A 13,859-nucleotide genomic window follows, 5' to 3' on the forward strand; every position below is an offset into this window, starting at 1 on the left:
CGCTCACACCATGCTAGACACCAGAGAAAGAGAGCCACAGCAAAAATGTAAAGACACAGCAGAAGCAAAAGACGTTCTTTGGGGGGTCTGTAGTTCTGTGGACTTGCCTAGATGAGATTGGCCCACCAGAGGATTCCCTTCTGCTGGGCTGACACCTGGAACTTTCACTGCTACTTGGGGCTCCTCCGGCATGGCCCGCAGGCAACTTCCCTCACTTGTGTGAGGTTGGGGTCTCTCTCTTTCATCTGTCAAGGGCTCTGGGCCACCTGTCTGTTGTCCTGGAGATGATACGCTCTAAATTGCAGATAAGAGAGATGTAAAGTGATGGGAAAAAAGTAGAAATACCTTGGTTCACTTGTGTTTGAAAACTGCTTCAGGCATAGCTGTATCCAGTCCCAAGGATAGACACAGTAATCCTCCCTGCCTGTTGTCAGGCAGGTTTCTGGGGTAGCCCAGACTCACATTCCCATAGCTTACTTTCCTAATAAGAAAGAATTTCTCTGGTCCAGGTGTGGTGGTGCAGACCTTTAATTTCAGCTACAAGTTCAAGGCCATCTGAGGTGTGTGTGCATCTATGAACCAACAGTGTGGAGCAGGTAAAGGTGTGCTGACAAGCAGGACCTGATTCACACCAGAGCCAAATGTTTCCTTGTTTTCTTTATCCATCTGTTCTTTGAATCTATCAAGTTCCTCCTGTATGCTAGGAAGGCTACCAGGCACTAGAAACAAACAAACAAAAAAACAAGGAAAAAGGTGAGGAAACATGGTCCTCAGAGCATCCAGAAAGAGATAGTACTGTTAGCACCTTGGCCTGATGTGGGATTCCCCTCTGTATGCTGTGAATATCATTGGTTAATAAAGAAGCTGTTTTGAGATGGCTCAGAGGTTAAGAACATTGCCTGCTCTTCCAAAGGTCCTGATTCAATTCCCAGCAACCACATGGTGGCTCACAACCATCTATAATGGGATCTGGTGCCCTCTTCTGGCCTGCAGGCATACACACAATATTGAATACATAATAAATAAATAAATGTTGTTTTTTTTTTTCCAAAAAAGAAGCTGTTTTGGGCTTGTGATAGGGTAGAACAGAGATAGGCGGGGAAAACTAAACTGAATGCTGCGAGAAAGAAGGATGGAGTGTGAGAGAATTCATGTAGCCCCACTAGAGAAAAACACTGGAACTTTACCCAGTAAGCCACAGCATTGTGGTGTTACACAAATTAGTGGAGACAGGTTAATATACAATGTAAGAGTTAGCCAAAAATACACTTAAGCTATTGGCCAAACAGTATTGCAAATAATACAGTTTCTGTGTGGTTATTATGAGTCTGAGCTGCTGAGCGGCCAGAACCACCAAGTGACCTTCCTTACAACATTGGCCTCTCCCCCAGGGAGGTTCAACCCACACGGCTGATCTCCAGAACTGTGAGAAGTGTTCAGGGACTTCGATGGCCACCATTGAATACTGAGGAAGGAGGGTCACCCTCTACTGAGGGGTGCAGATAGCAGGGGCCGGTTCCTCAGGTGACTCCCACTGGGGAGAGAGCTGGCAGAGAAGAGGGAGGATTTGAGCAGCATCTGGATAGAAGTTCGAATGGCCTTACATGAGCCCCCATGTGGCTGTGTCTAGCATTATTTCCCCTGGCGTTTAAGCGTGTCATTTGGTTGTTGTTGCAGTGGTAAATAACACAAGATGCCCTGCCCTGTACATCACTGTACCAGCAATACCGGGCACTTTAGCTCAGCTCTCGGTGCACTGAGTTTAGTGCTGAGACATCCTGCCCTTTCAGCAGAGAGTAGGGGGCAGCAGTCTGCTGAGCAGTCTAAGAGATGCAGGAGCTCCCTGCAGGGCCTCATGGGCTGAATTAAGGTGTAGGTACTTTATCCTCAGCACAGTGACGAGCCATTGAACGTTTGATTCTGGTTTAAAGAGCTAAACCCAGCCTGACTTAGCAAGCCTGGCTCTGGTCAGCGTCTTTGCACTGTAGATTTCTAAGGCAAAGGGTCAGATGGTTTTGGGTCACCATAGCAATGGCTGCGTGGACACAAACAGTTATGATAATGAAGCTACAAACTTGAGCACTGGGGGATATAAAGGGAACCGGTTCGGGGTGAGCTTTACTGGAAAACATTCAGTCCACACAAAGGGTCTGATGTGTGAAAAGGGTCCTGTCATGAGTGTGAACGAAACCCAGGGACCACAGAGCCAGGATGCTGGTGCCATAGCAACCCTGGTCCAAAGGGCTTCTCTTCTGTATATTCAACAGGACCCCAAGGAGCATAGGGCAGAGGCTGGGAGGTCAGAGGCCATGTGAAGAGGGCCCCTGTCCACTGGCATTGCATAATCACCCTCTTCTTTTAATCTGATAAACCCTGGCTCCAGCAGAACCCGGCATCATCCTCATTTTGAAGATGAGGAAACTGAATACAGAGGGATGGTGCTGGCTGCTGTCACGCTGATGCCAGACACTGGTGGCATCTGGATAGAGAGCTCTGCCTAGTACCTTCCACCCTGTAAGCTTTGCAGCTTGGACAGTGATGTATCCTAGCAGTCGGGAGGCAAGGAATGCCACTAAGTCACTGTAAGCATAGCAGCTTACAGCTCTGCTCTAGGGAAAGGTTTCCCCCGCTGTTAACAGCTCTGCCGGGTAGGGCAGGGGAGGGTTTTCCAGTGACTTTGCTACAGCTCTGCCCAGGTTCAGTGAAGTGTTACATACAGAGCTGTTCTGCTTAAGGGAAAGTTTCCCCAGCTACAGTGTTACAGCTCTGCTTAGGTTCCCCTGGGTGTGTAACAACTCTGCTCAGTTCGGGAACTGTTACTAGTCTACTTCGCTCTGCCCTGGCTCAGGCTCCAGAGAAAGTTGCTACAGATGGGTTTAGCTCAGTCGAAAATGTCATACCACACAACAAACCTCACTCAAGAGATTTTTTTGGGAAAAAAAGAATCCAGGAGTGTGGCTGCCTCTAGGATGAGGCTACAGCAAACTGAACAGGGTACAGATCTTTATAGGATTTCTGGGAAGGGGGTGGTTACAGAGTTTTCCAGGGTGGTTTGGGGTTGGTGGATTTTTGTCCACAGGGGTTCAGGGATTGTTGGGAATAGATGGTCAGGGCTTGGTGGGGTGGGGTTTTGTACTCAGGAACATCTAGGATTAGTGGGATTTCAATCCCTGTTCCCAAGTCAGGTTTTTAGGGTGTTTTTCCTTGGTCCTGTTCATTCCCACCTGGTTTAAAGAGAATGTTTCCATAGACTGAAGTGGGAAGAGCATGAGTTCGATGTTATCCTGGGTTACACAGTAAGACCCTGCTCAAAAAAGAAGAAAAAAGAAAAGGAGAGAGAAAGAAGAGAAGGGTAGGATAGTGGAGGGAAGGGAGACCCTAAAATGTCTCCAACTTGGAGCCGGCTCCCAAAGTCTGAGCATCACCGACTTCTGGAGAAAGCCGAAAGTGAGACGCTGTTGACCGAAAGTTGCCGAGCGGTCACGGAGATAGAAGAGCTTCGGGAAGGGCCAAGTCGCCTGTCTGGAAAGCCAGAGCAAGGAAAGAAGGAAAGGTCCGGCGGAGCAGAAGAGTGGCGGGGGGGGGGGGGGGGGGGGGGGCATGTCGTGTGGCGCGGAAGCGACGATTTCTGAAGCGAGTGAGCGCAAGCCGCGCTGCGGGGGACGAACCGGAGGCGGAGGTATAGCCGTCCTCGGAGAGGGAGGGCAGAGCCGGCTGGTCCTTAGCGGCTTGGAGCTGCTGCAGCAGGGCGCCGAGGCGCGCGTCTTCCGCGGCCGCTTCCAGGGCCGCACGGCCGTGGTGAAGCATCGCTCCCCCAAGAGCTACCGGCACCCGGCGCTGGAGGCGCGGCTCGGCCGGCGGAGGACGGTGCAGGAGGCGCGGGCGCTGCTCCGCTGTCGCCGCGCGGGTGGGGAGGACGGGACGGGAGTGGACGGGGCTTCAAGGCCCGGGAGATGGGGCGGACGGGACGGGACGGGACGGGACGGGACTGAATAGGGCTCCGAGACCCGCGAGACGGGACCAGACAGCAGTGTTTAAGGACTCCCAGCGTCGCACGGGGCGCCTTTCCGTTTGGTTTGTTGCTCGGCAGCTATCTCTGAACGTGTCGTTCAGCGCATGGAGCCTCAGTTTCCTCGTTTCTGCTTGCTGTAGTCCTCTCTCCATTTGATATGGTTTTTGTTTTTTGTTTAGTTGTTGTTGTTGCTGCTGTTGTTTCTCTGTCTAGCTTTGAGACCTGTAGTTTTAAGCACTGATGTCGGCTGGGAGGTGGTGGAGCACACCTTTTATCCTAACACTCTTAAGGCAGAGGCAGGAAGATCTCTGTGAGTTCGAGGCCAGCCTGGTCTACAGAGCGAGTTCCAGGACACACTCTAAAGCAACACAAAGAAACCCCGTCTCGAAAAATAAACAAACAAAAAGTACAGGGTGCCCTGACAGGCGTGTATCTGGAGCCAGGCTTGCCGGATTCAGATTTTACCCGTGCTGCTTCCCGTGTGGCCCTTCAGTAAGTTGTCTTGCCTCAGTTTCCTCAGCTGTAATGTGAAATCATAGTCGAGGTCGCATCTCAGGATGTACATTACGTTTGTAAGTTACCATGGCATTCAATAAACTTCATTAAATAGTTTCTTTTTTGTTTGTTGTGTCTTTCTTGGACCTCACTACCTCGCCTGGTCTCGAACCATAAAGATCTGCCTGCCTCTGCTTCCCAAGTGCTGGGATTTAAAGCGTGAGCCACTACTCCTGGGTGTTTTTTCTTTCTTTCTTTCTTTAAAACATCTTTTGGTTCCCCGCGAGAAAGCTTTGTCCTCCAGAGAAAGTAGGCACAAAGAGGGAAAATGTCCAAAGTTCCGCATACAACCAAGTGTCCTGGCTTTGTAGCTGGGATCTGGGCCTTTCTCTTTTACACTCCTTTGGTTTTCTCCTTAGTGGTTGATAGGTGCCAGGAGCCTTGGGAAGCTCAGCAGTGAACAGGCCAGCATTTTCCTGTCCTAGCAGAAGCAATGGAGCTGTAATGTCCATATTTTCTGTTTCACCTTCTTTTGTAAGTTTTATCAGACAGAGGTGGTGGCTACCCTGATCCCCATTGACAGGTCCCCAGTTTCTAGGAAAGTGTCCTGGACGAGGTTGGCATTCAGGAGAGTCCTGGAGTTAATTGGAGCTATTGTTACTGCATTAACAGTATCGGAGACCGAGATATGGAGAAGCTAATGGAACCTTGAGGTTTCACCACTAATAAGAAAGAAACTGGGATTTGAACCTGCCTGTCCTGGGAAAAAGATGGGTCTGTAAGATGATATGCTGCTTAGCCTCCTGCTAGTCAGATAGCTGCTCAGACTGGAGGATGCGAGGATGCTTTCCCTTCTGGATTCTTGTTTCATTTTTTTTTGGGGGGGGGGGAGTAGCAATGAATTCCAGTCCTAAGGTGACTTGAGAAAGAGGAGCAAGCTTTGACACTTGCAGACGCACCCTGAGCTGGGCCATAGTCCCTGAGGGCTTGAGCAGGGCTTGGACAGGGCTTGGGCAAGCTTCTGGGTAAGTTCTATCATTCCCACCATATTCCTCAGCCCTGCTCCAGAGTAAGTAGATTTAGACTGAAAAGCTGGCCCTACCTGTGCATGTGACGCCTCCTTCATACAGAACGCACTCACTAACACCTGTGTGTCCACTGCAGGTATAGCTGCCCCGGTTGTCTTCTTCATGGACTATGCTTCTAACTGCTTATATATGGAAGAAATCAAAGACTCGGTGACTGTTCGAGATTATATCCGATCTACTATGGAGACCGAAAAAGACCCCCAGTGCCTCCTGGGCTTGGCCAGGAGAATCGGGCAGGTTCTGGCTAGAATGCATGACGAAGACCTCATTCACGGGGACCTCACCACCTCCAACATGCTCCTGAGGCGGCCCCTGGAGCAGCTGCACATCGTGCTCCTCGACTTCGGGCTGAGTTTTGTTTCGGGACTGCCGGAGGATAAAGGCGTCGACCTTTATGTCCTGGAGAAGGCCTTCCTCAGCACCCACCCCCACACCGAGACGGTGTTTGAAGCCTTTCTCAAGAGCTATGGTACTTCATCCAAAAAGTCTGGTCCAGTGCTGAAGAAGTTAGATGAAGCCGGGCGGTGGTGGCGCACGCCTTTAATCCCAGCACTCGGGAGGCAGAGGCAGGCGGATCTCTGTGAGTTCGAGACCAGCCTGGTCTACAGAGCTAGTTCCAGGACAGGCTCCAAAGCCACAGAGAAACCCTGTCTTGAAAAAAGAAGAAGAAGAAGAAGAAGAAGAAGAAGAAGAAGAAGAAGAAGAAGAAGAAGAAGAAGAAGAAGAAGAAGAAGAAGAAGAAGTTAGATGAAGTGCGCCTGAGAGAGAGAAAGCGGTCCATGGTCAGGTAGCAGAGTTGCTATAGTAACTGTCTCCCAGTGAGAATGCTGTGGGTGCAGCTGGGCCTAGGCAGTGGGGTTGTTGTTAAGTGGCCTGCGATTGTGCCTTGCCACCGTCACCTGCGGTTCACTGTTCTCAGGAGCTTAATGTGCACAAGGCCTGGTCTAGGCAGAACTGGATGTTGATATCTTCTTTGTACTCTAACAAAGCTTGCCTGAAGATCAGAGGGCAGAGCTAGCCACTAGTTAACCACAGCGGTCTGGAGGTCTGTACAGATATTGCTGGGCCGAAAGAGAGGAATATAAGGTGGGAGGAGATAGGAACTCAGCCCCTTTTTGGTTGAGGATTTTGTAGAGGTAAGAACTCTAGTGACTGACTGCTCTGCTTCTCTGATCTTTGAGCTTTCACCCTCTAATGTTTGACTCTGGGTTTTTATTATTAAGACCAATTAGAACTCATGCTATATCTAGTGCCCAACTTTAGGGCGTGAATTCACGAAAAGGCTGCCTGCCTATGGCTTTGCAGCCACTGGCACACACCAGAACTACACGCAGGGGCTCCCACTGGAGTTACTGCCTCACCGGCTAAGCTTTTCTCCCAATTTTCCCCAAGCCTCTGAGCAAGTTTGGAATTTTTTTTGTTGCAGCCTCTCTGCAGCAAACTCCACAGGCCTCAAGCGCCAGAGGCACGTGGGCTTCAAATGTTGCAGGCAGACTTACCCCTTTCTACTGGTTGGCTCTGGCTTTAGGCAGCTCCGGCCGCAGGCTCCCACCACTCTTCAGATGTGTTTCTCAGACAGCCGGCTCCCTCTCCCCTGTGGGTTGTGGGCTCCCCCATACCCCTTCCTTGGACTGATGCCGGCACACTAGGTAGCTGCCTTGACACCTGCTCAGGCTTCTGCTGTTATTGGGACCACTACATGCTCTCAGCTCACGGCTGCACGCAAGCAATTGCACTGTCCTCAGACAGGCTGTGTACCGCCTGTGTGCTCCAGTTAGATGTGCTGCACAGTCTTCGGCTCCACTGCCATCACCATCAGATTTGGTGAGACAACTGTCTTAAAGGGAGGAATTAGTTAAAAGAGAGGGTTTTTTTCCCCATGTTAAAAAATGGGAAACACTGTTACAACGGAGAGAGTTAAGTCTGTATAATTACACAATGCATGGTTTAAATTTGGAACAATCAAATGAAGGGATAATCAACCTGGATTGACATAATGTTAATTATCATTTTGATCATTGTTATTGTTGGTGGGGATTGGGCTAAGTTCGGCTGAAGCAGGGGTGTAGAGGCTGCAGCAGCTCCTGGTGTACGTGCCCTCTCATTTGACAGAGTAGCTCATTTTCTTAAGAAACCGGCCTCCCTTCCTATTCTGCACTGTGTGCAGGGGCAGCTCCTGCAGCCCTGGAGAGGCCCTGCCAAGACAAACAGAAACCACATCGTGACACCTCTGGCTTCTGCAGTGTCTGAAACAGCTACATTTGAACACGTCCTCAGTGCAGATGGCACACACAGATACAGCACAGCTGAGATGGATGATGGGACGAGTCCCCGACAGGGGGAAAGATGGGTGATGAGAACAGACGCACTCTGACTTTGAAGAAGATCTGCAAGTCCTATCACAGTGATGTTTCTGCTTTGAGCCTGCTCTCAACTCTGGTGGCCATGGAGGGGTATGTTTGCACACTAAAAAATGGTGTTGGCGAGATGTCTCAGCCATAAAGAGCATGTGCTGTCCTTCAAAAACCTGAGTTCTCAGCTCCCACATTGGGTAGCTCCCAGCCTCCTGTGTCCCCCAACTTCAGGGGATCCAACACTCTTGGACCCCAATGGCACATTCACTCATGTGCACATGTCCATTACAGACACACATCTGGCTGTCCTGAAACTCACTCTGTAGATCAGGCTGGCCTCGAACTTAGAGATCCACCTCTCCTCTACCTCCTGTAGGCTGGTATTAAAGGTGTGTACCTACCGCTGCCTGCCTTAAAATATGTCTAATATTTTAATATTATTTTAGAATTTTAAAACAAAAAATGCAACCCTGTCACAAAAAAAACAAACAACAAAGAAACTGTTTCTCGGTGTGGGGAAAGCAGCTGAGCAGTGATGCAGGAGCAGGCATCCAAGGGCCCAAGGAGACAGGCTGTCCAGCGTGGCAGGAGAACAAGGAGAGCCTGTGTATGCCAGGGAGGGAGCAGACAGCCTGCTGGAAAGTCAGGCGTGCACCCAGACACCAGACCTCAGGACTGGCTTCCTTGCCATGTGGGGACATTACTCAGGAAAGGGAGACCAGGGAGAAATCCATTACTGCAAGAGGAAGAAAACAAAGCAAAAAGATGCCAGGTTCTGTCTTGTGTGAATGCTGAGATACTCTCTTCAGAATCAGCCTAACTTTCCAAAATGCCAGAGACCTCCCCAGGTTCAGGACGTTTCTCATTCGAACCATAACCCATATTAAAATGTATTTGTTTATCTGGATCTCATACTTAATCACCTCAGGAGTGATCTACTAATTATTTCCCTTATTGCTTTAACTATCTGACAAAGAGATTAAGGTAAGAAGGGTTCTATCGAGTCTCTTTGGGGTTCTTCCCCAAGATTATCTTCAGGGTTCAGAACAGACACTACAGCAAGTAAAAAGCACTTTTTTCTTAGGGTATCAGAGGGCAACTAAGAGTCCAGGCCCTAGTACAGTCCCTGAGCAGGGAAGTGGTAACTTCTAGCCTAGAAATATGCCATGACCATTTCTGGACCTCAGCCCAGGGAGTAGTTACCTCTAGTACACAGGCATAACGTCTCCCTGAACCATGACATCATGGACTCCTCCCTAAAATGGGAGGAGCCAACCAGCAGGCACCATCCCATAGGGGGCAGCCAATCCCAAGCCAGTAAACTTGGAATTCCCCAAACTTTCCCTACTACAAACCCCCCTCCCCACACTACTTGGGGTCTCTCCTGCTCTGCTCCTGCTACTGTTGTTGCTACTCAGATAGACAGGAAGGCTTGAGTTAACTCACAATAAAGACTCTTTGCTTTTGCATCAGATTTGGTGGTTTCTTGGAGTTCCAGACTTTGGGCATAACATAACAAATGAGCTCTGTCATGCTGTGTTTTCCCAAATCAGTCTCTTTATTGTTCTGCCTCTATTCTAATTCTCCTGTCCCACTTCTAGTGTCTCCTAGCTTCTTCTCCTCTAGCCTAAAAATTCTCTCTCCAAGTGAGCCTTGAAGCTATGAAAACGTTTCCAAGCTGGATGGGTGGTGCACGCCTTTAATCCCAGCACTTGGGAGGCAGAGGCAGAGACAGACAGATCTCTGTGAGTTTGAGGCCAGCCTGGTCTACAAAGCGAGTTCCAGGACAGGCTCTAAAAGCTACAGAGAAATCCTGTCTTTTTTTTTTTGTTTTTCGAGACAGGGTTTCTCTGTAGCTTTGGAGCCTGTCCTGGAACTAGCTCTTGTAGACCAGGCTGGTCTCGAACTCACAGAGATCCACCTGCCTCTGCCTCCCGAGTGCTGGGATTAAAGGCGTGCGCCACCACCGCCCGGCTGAGAAATCCTGTCTTAAAAAAACAAAAAAGAAAAGAAGAAGATTACAAGAGTTACTTCTCATTGGTCAAAAGCACATTCCTTTTGACCTTTTGGGTAAGTGATAAGGAGCCAGGCCATTAACTATGGCAACCAAGGTTTCAGGAGTAAGAGTGTGATCAGAGCCCAGTGGCACAGCGTCCATAGGTCTTTTATCAGCTAGACTTGGCAAGTGAAACATTAGCATGTCTTTCTTAGGGTGCTTTGTGTAGCAACCTTGGTTGGACATCTGTGACTCTAACCTTATGCATAACTGTAAAGATTTTTTTAAGATTTATTTTTAAAGATTTATTATGTATACAATGTTCTGCCTGCATGTACACCTGCATGCCAGAAGAGGGCACCAGATCTCATTACAGGTGGTTATGAACCACCATGTGGTTGCTGGGAATTGAACTCAGGTCCTCTGGAAGAGCAGTCAGTGCTTTTAACCTCTGAACCATCTCTTCATCCCAAGGTTTATTTATTATGTGTACAGTGTTCTGCCTATATGTCTGTCTGCAGGTCAGAGAGGGCACCAGATCTCATAATGGATGGTTGTGAGCCACTATGTGGTTGCTGGGAATTGAACTCAAGACTTCTGGGAGAGCAATCAGTGCTCTTAACCTCTGAGCCACTTCTCCAGCACCCCCCCCCCATAACTGCAAAGTTTTAAACTTATGATCAATTTACAAAAAGCCTTTAGTCTAGTTTGAACTTTTTCTGAGGTAAAAATGAGCTGATTGTGTGCAGTGAGTCTGAGCAAAAGGAATAAAACAGGTTTTTAAGTACCTACAGTCCTTATGGGACAAATAGATCTAGTTATGAGGCATGTCCCAGTATAGACACTATATATCAAAATCATGCAGTTTAATGAAAAGTCATCTTCCTGACCACCTGTGCCCATAAGATGAGATGTCATCATGAGATTACATATATGTGGGCCCATATTTCGATATGACACAAAAGCCATTAGCCTGGTCCGAGCTGACCACGTAGCTCTGCAGACAAACTGTCTCTGCCCCTAACAAAGGCCAGGATGCCTGCTCCTAGCTTCTTTTGTTAAGATGTGGATTACCTGAGAAGAGATGTTTGACTGAAGCTGATGACTGAAGAGCTCAGATATTTGGTGCTTCTTTCCTTTGTAATTTGGAAGGATGTCTTATAGAGATGCTAATTCAGGGTCTACCTGACTGCTAGATGCAGATGTGATTTGAGTCCAGGCACTTGGCTGCCTAAGGAATGGCGTAATGTGTTTTCCCCCTTCCCCGCTCAATTTGGTGTGAGTATATAAAATGTTTGGAGAATAAACGGAGATCTGGCCATTTTCCATGATGACGGTGTAAGCTCTGTCGATTCTTTTCCTCGCGACTCCGTTCCAGCCGGTTTGAGGAATTAGGGAATTTATGTTGGACCCTCACGGGCCACGACACATATATACATCACATGAGATTACACACTACAGTGCAGGTATTGGGGAGACACCAAGCTATTTTAGCAAAAATGAGCATCAGTTTCCAGAGTCAATGGTCCTGCAGGCCTTTCCTGGACAGGATTCACCTCCATCAGAGAGTCACTCCTCTGGGGGGTTGACATCTGAATTATCAGTTACCATATGCTATATATTTCCATGGCCTCTGACAGGGTTCACTTTGACTCAGATGTTGAGAGGATGCAGTTCATGGTGGGAAGGCACTGTAGTGACCTCAAGCGAAGGTGGCAGGCTTTTGTAAATGGAAGCCAAGAGATGGGGTCAGGTGTTCTGCTTGCTTTCTCCTTCGGCAGCTACATGGCATCTCCTCGACTCTGCCTACCCTCTCTCTCTACATCTCTGTTTGGATTTTCCACCTGAGTTTACTCTGTTAAGCCATTGGCTGAAAGTATCTTCTTTATTAACCAATGACAATAAAACATATTCACAACATACAGAGGGGAATCCCACATCACTCATAGGTGATTCCAACTCCAGTCAAGTTGTCAATGAACATTGACTGGCAGGGATGGAGAACAAGGGAGAGATGGACAAACAGCAACGTGATCACAGATAGCATGTAGTAGGAAAAGGCAGACTGGAGAGGAGCCAGTGATTACTGACCTGGATTGGGAGAGAGGGACGAAAATGCTGGGAAGGAAGCAGCCTATCCAGGGGCTGCGTCAAGGGGAGCAGCCGCAGTCTCCCCTAGTCCACCAAGAGCTAAGAGGTCATTGCCGCCACACAATAAAGTCCCACCCAGCACCAGAGGAAGGAGAGTGTTCAATTAAGACTGCTGCTGGTGGGCCAGTGAGATGACTTCAGCAGATAAAGATGCCTGCTGCCAAGCTTGATGGCCCAAATCTCCAGGGCAGCCAGGGCTGTTCCACAGAGAAACTCTTGTCTTGAAAAACCAAACCAGACCAGACCAAACCAAAACAAAACAAAACAAAAAAAACCTCCTCACTTCTGGTTCCATCCACTCTGGGAAGTCACCCTCCCAAGAGAAGTGTCCACAGTGCCACAAATCTCCAATCCACAGGAACTAGAAGGTGATAAATGCCTCACTTTTTGTTCTTTTTTATTCACAGTTTTTTTAAGGCAGTGTCTTGCTATGTAGCCCAGGCTGGCCTCAAACTTGCAGCGGTTCTCCTGCCTCAGCTCTCCAGAGTGCCAGAATCACAGGTGTGAACTACCATGTCTGGTTTCATTTATTTTATTCTTTTTATTTGTTTACTTTGGGACAGAATCTCTCTCTGTGGCCCTGTCTGTCCTGAAATTCACTATGCCGATCAGGCTGACCTCAAATGCTCGGAGATCTGCCTGCCTCTGCCTCCCGGGTGCTAGGATTAAAGGCATACATCACCATACCCAGTTATTATTACTATTAATTTTTAATCTGACCAAGTTGCCCAAGCTAGCCTTGAACTCACTCTCCTGCTTGGCCTCTGAGTAGGTGGCATCACAGATGTGCACCTGGCTCTGATGCATAATTTTAAACCATTAGTTATTCAGATCACTTGTTGTATAGCAATAAATAGTATACCGCAGTTAGATACTGTCTTTTCAAATTAAGCTCATTGCAAGTAGGAAAGTGGTCAGGATAATGTGGAAGCAGGTGATGAAGGAGGGGCTTCAGATGGGGAAGGCCTCCTGTTTGTGACACTGAGCTGATAACAGAGATGACAGGAGGGGGCCAAAGGCATGTTTCCAGTCTCAGTAGGTAGTATACATCTCATTTCATACCCAAAGGCCTCCAGGAACAAATTTGGAAAGAAACTCATAGATAATAGCATCTTCCTACACTCATAGTTTTAATAAATGATAATGACCTTAAAAGATAAGCCAAAAGAAAGCAGTGTATAATTTACTAATTTTATTTCAATAGATCAACAGGCACAATTACACTAGAATACAGGATGGAGCTGCCACCCACAGGCAGCATCTGCCAACCCCTCCCACTGCAGCTGCAGCTACGGACCCACCAGTACCGCACCAGTCACTAGCAGGAACGATGATGCTCAGGTTATCAGGTGATGGTTAGTTACTTCAGTCTCTGACAAGAGTTACTTAGGAGGAAGGGTTTGTTCAGCCTCCAATGTGAAAAGGGCTACAGTCCATCATGTCACACTGGTAGTCCACAAGCAGAGAGCAGACAGGAAGAGAGGCCAGTCTATAAAACCTTGAGCCCCAGCCGGTGGTGGTCACACACATCTTTAATCCCAGCACTCAGGAGGCAGAGGCAGGCGGATCTCTGTGAGTTTGAGGCCAGCCTGGTCTACGGAGCGAGTTCCAGGACAGACAGGGCTGTTACACCCCCACTTTCTTCAGCAAGGTTCCACCTTAAAGATGGCTCAGCCTTCTGAAAGGAATGGCCCCCACTTGAAATGCATGATCATTGTGCTTTCAAACACATCAGGTGGCAAGCACTGTGCAGTGAGATTCCA

At 48.4% G+C, this 13,859-nt stretch overlaps 1 protein-coding gene across 1 annotated transcript; it reads left to right on the top strand.

Annotated features, from left to right (window-relative positions):
- Nucleotides 1-3,600: 3,600 nt before the first annotated feature.
- On the top strand, nt 3,601-9,328 carry LOC142844435 (EKC/KEOPS complex subunit Tp53rkb-like). Its single transcript, XM_075962883.1, has 3 exons — nt 3,601-3,907; nt 5,672-6,090; nt 6,327-9,328. Exons 1-3 carry the CDS (start codon nt 3,601-3,603, stop codon nt 6,384-6,386), a joined length of 786 nt encoding a protein of 261 aa, XP_075818998.1. The 3' UTR covers nt 6,387-9,328.
- Nucleotides 9,329-13,859: the final 4,531 nt, after the last annotated feature.

The sequence above is a fragment of the Microtus pennsylvanicus genome, chromosome 2 (assembly GCF_037038515.1).
Source record: "Microtus pennsylvanicus isolate mMicPen1 chromosome 2, mMicPen1.hap1, whole genome shotgun sequence".
Classification (NCBI taxonomy): domain Eukaryota; kingdom Metazoa; phylum Chordata; class Mammalia; order Rodentia; family Cricetidae; genus Microtus; species Microtus pennsylvanicus.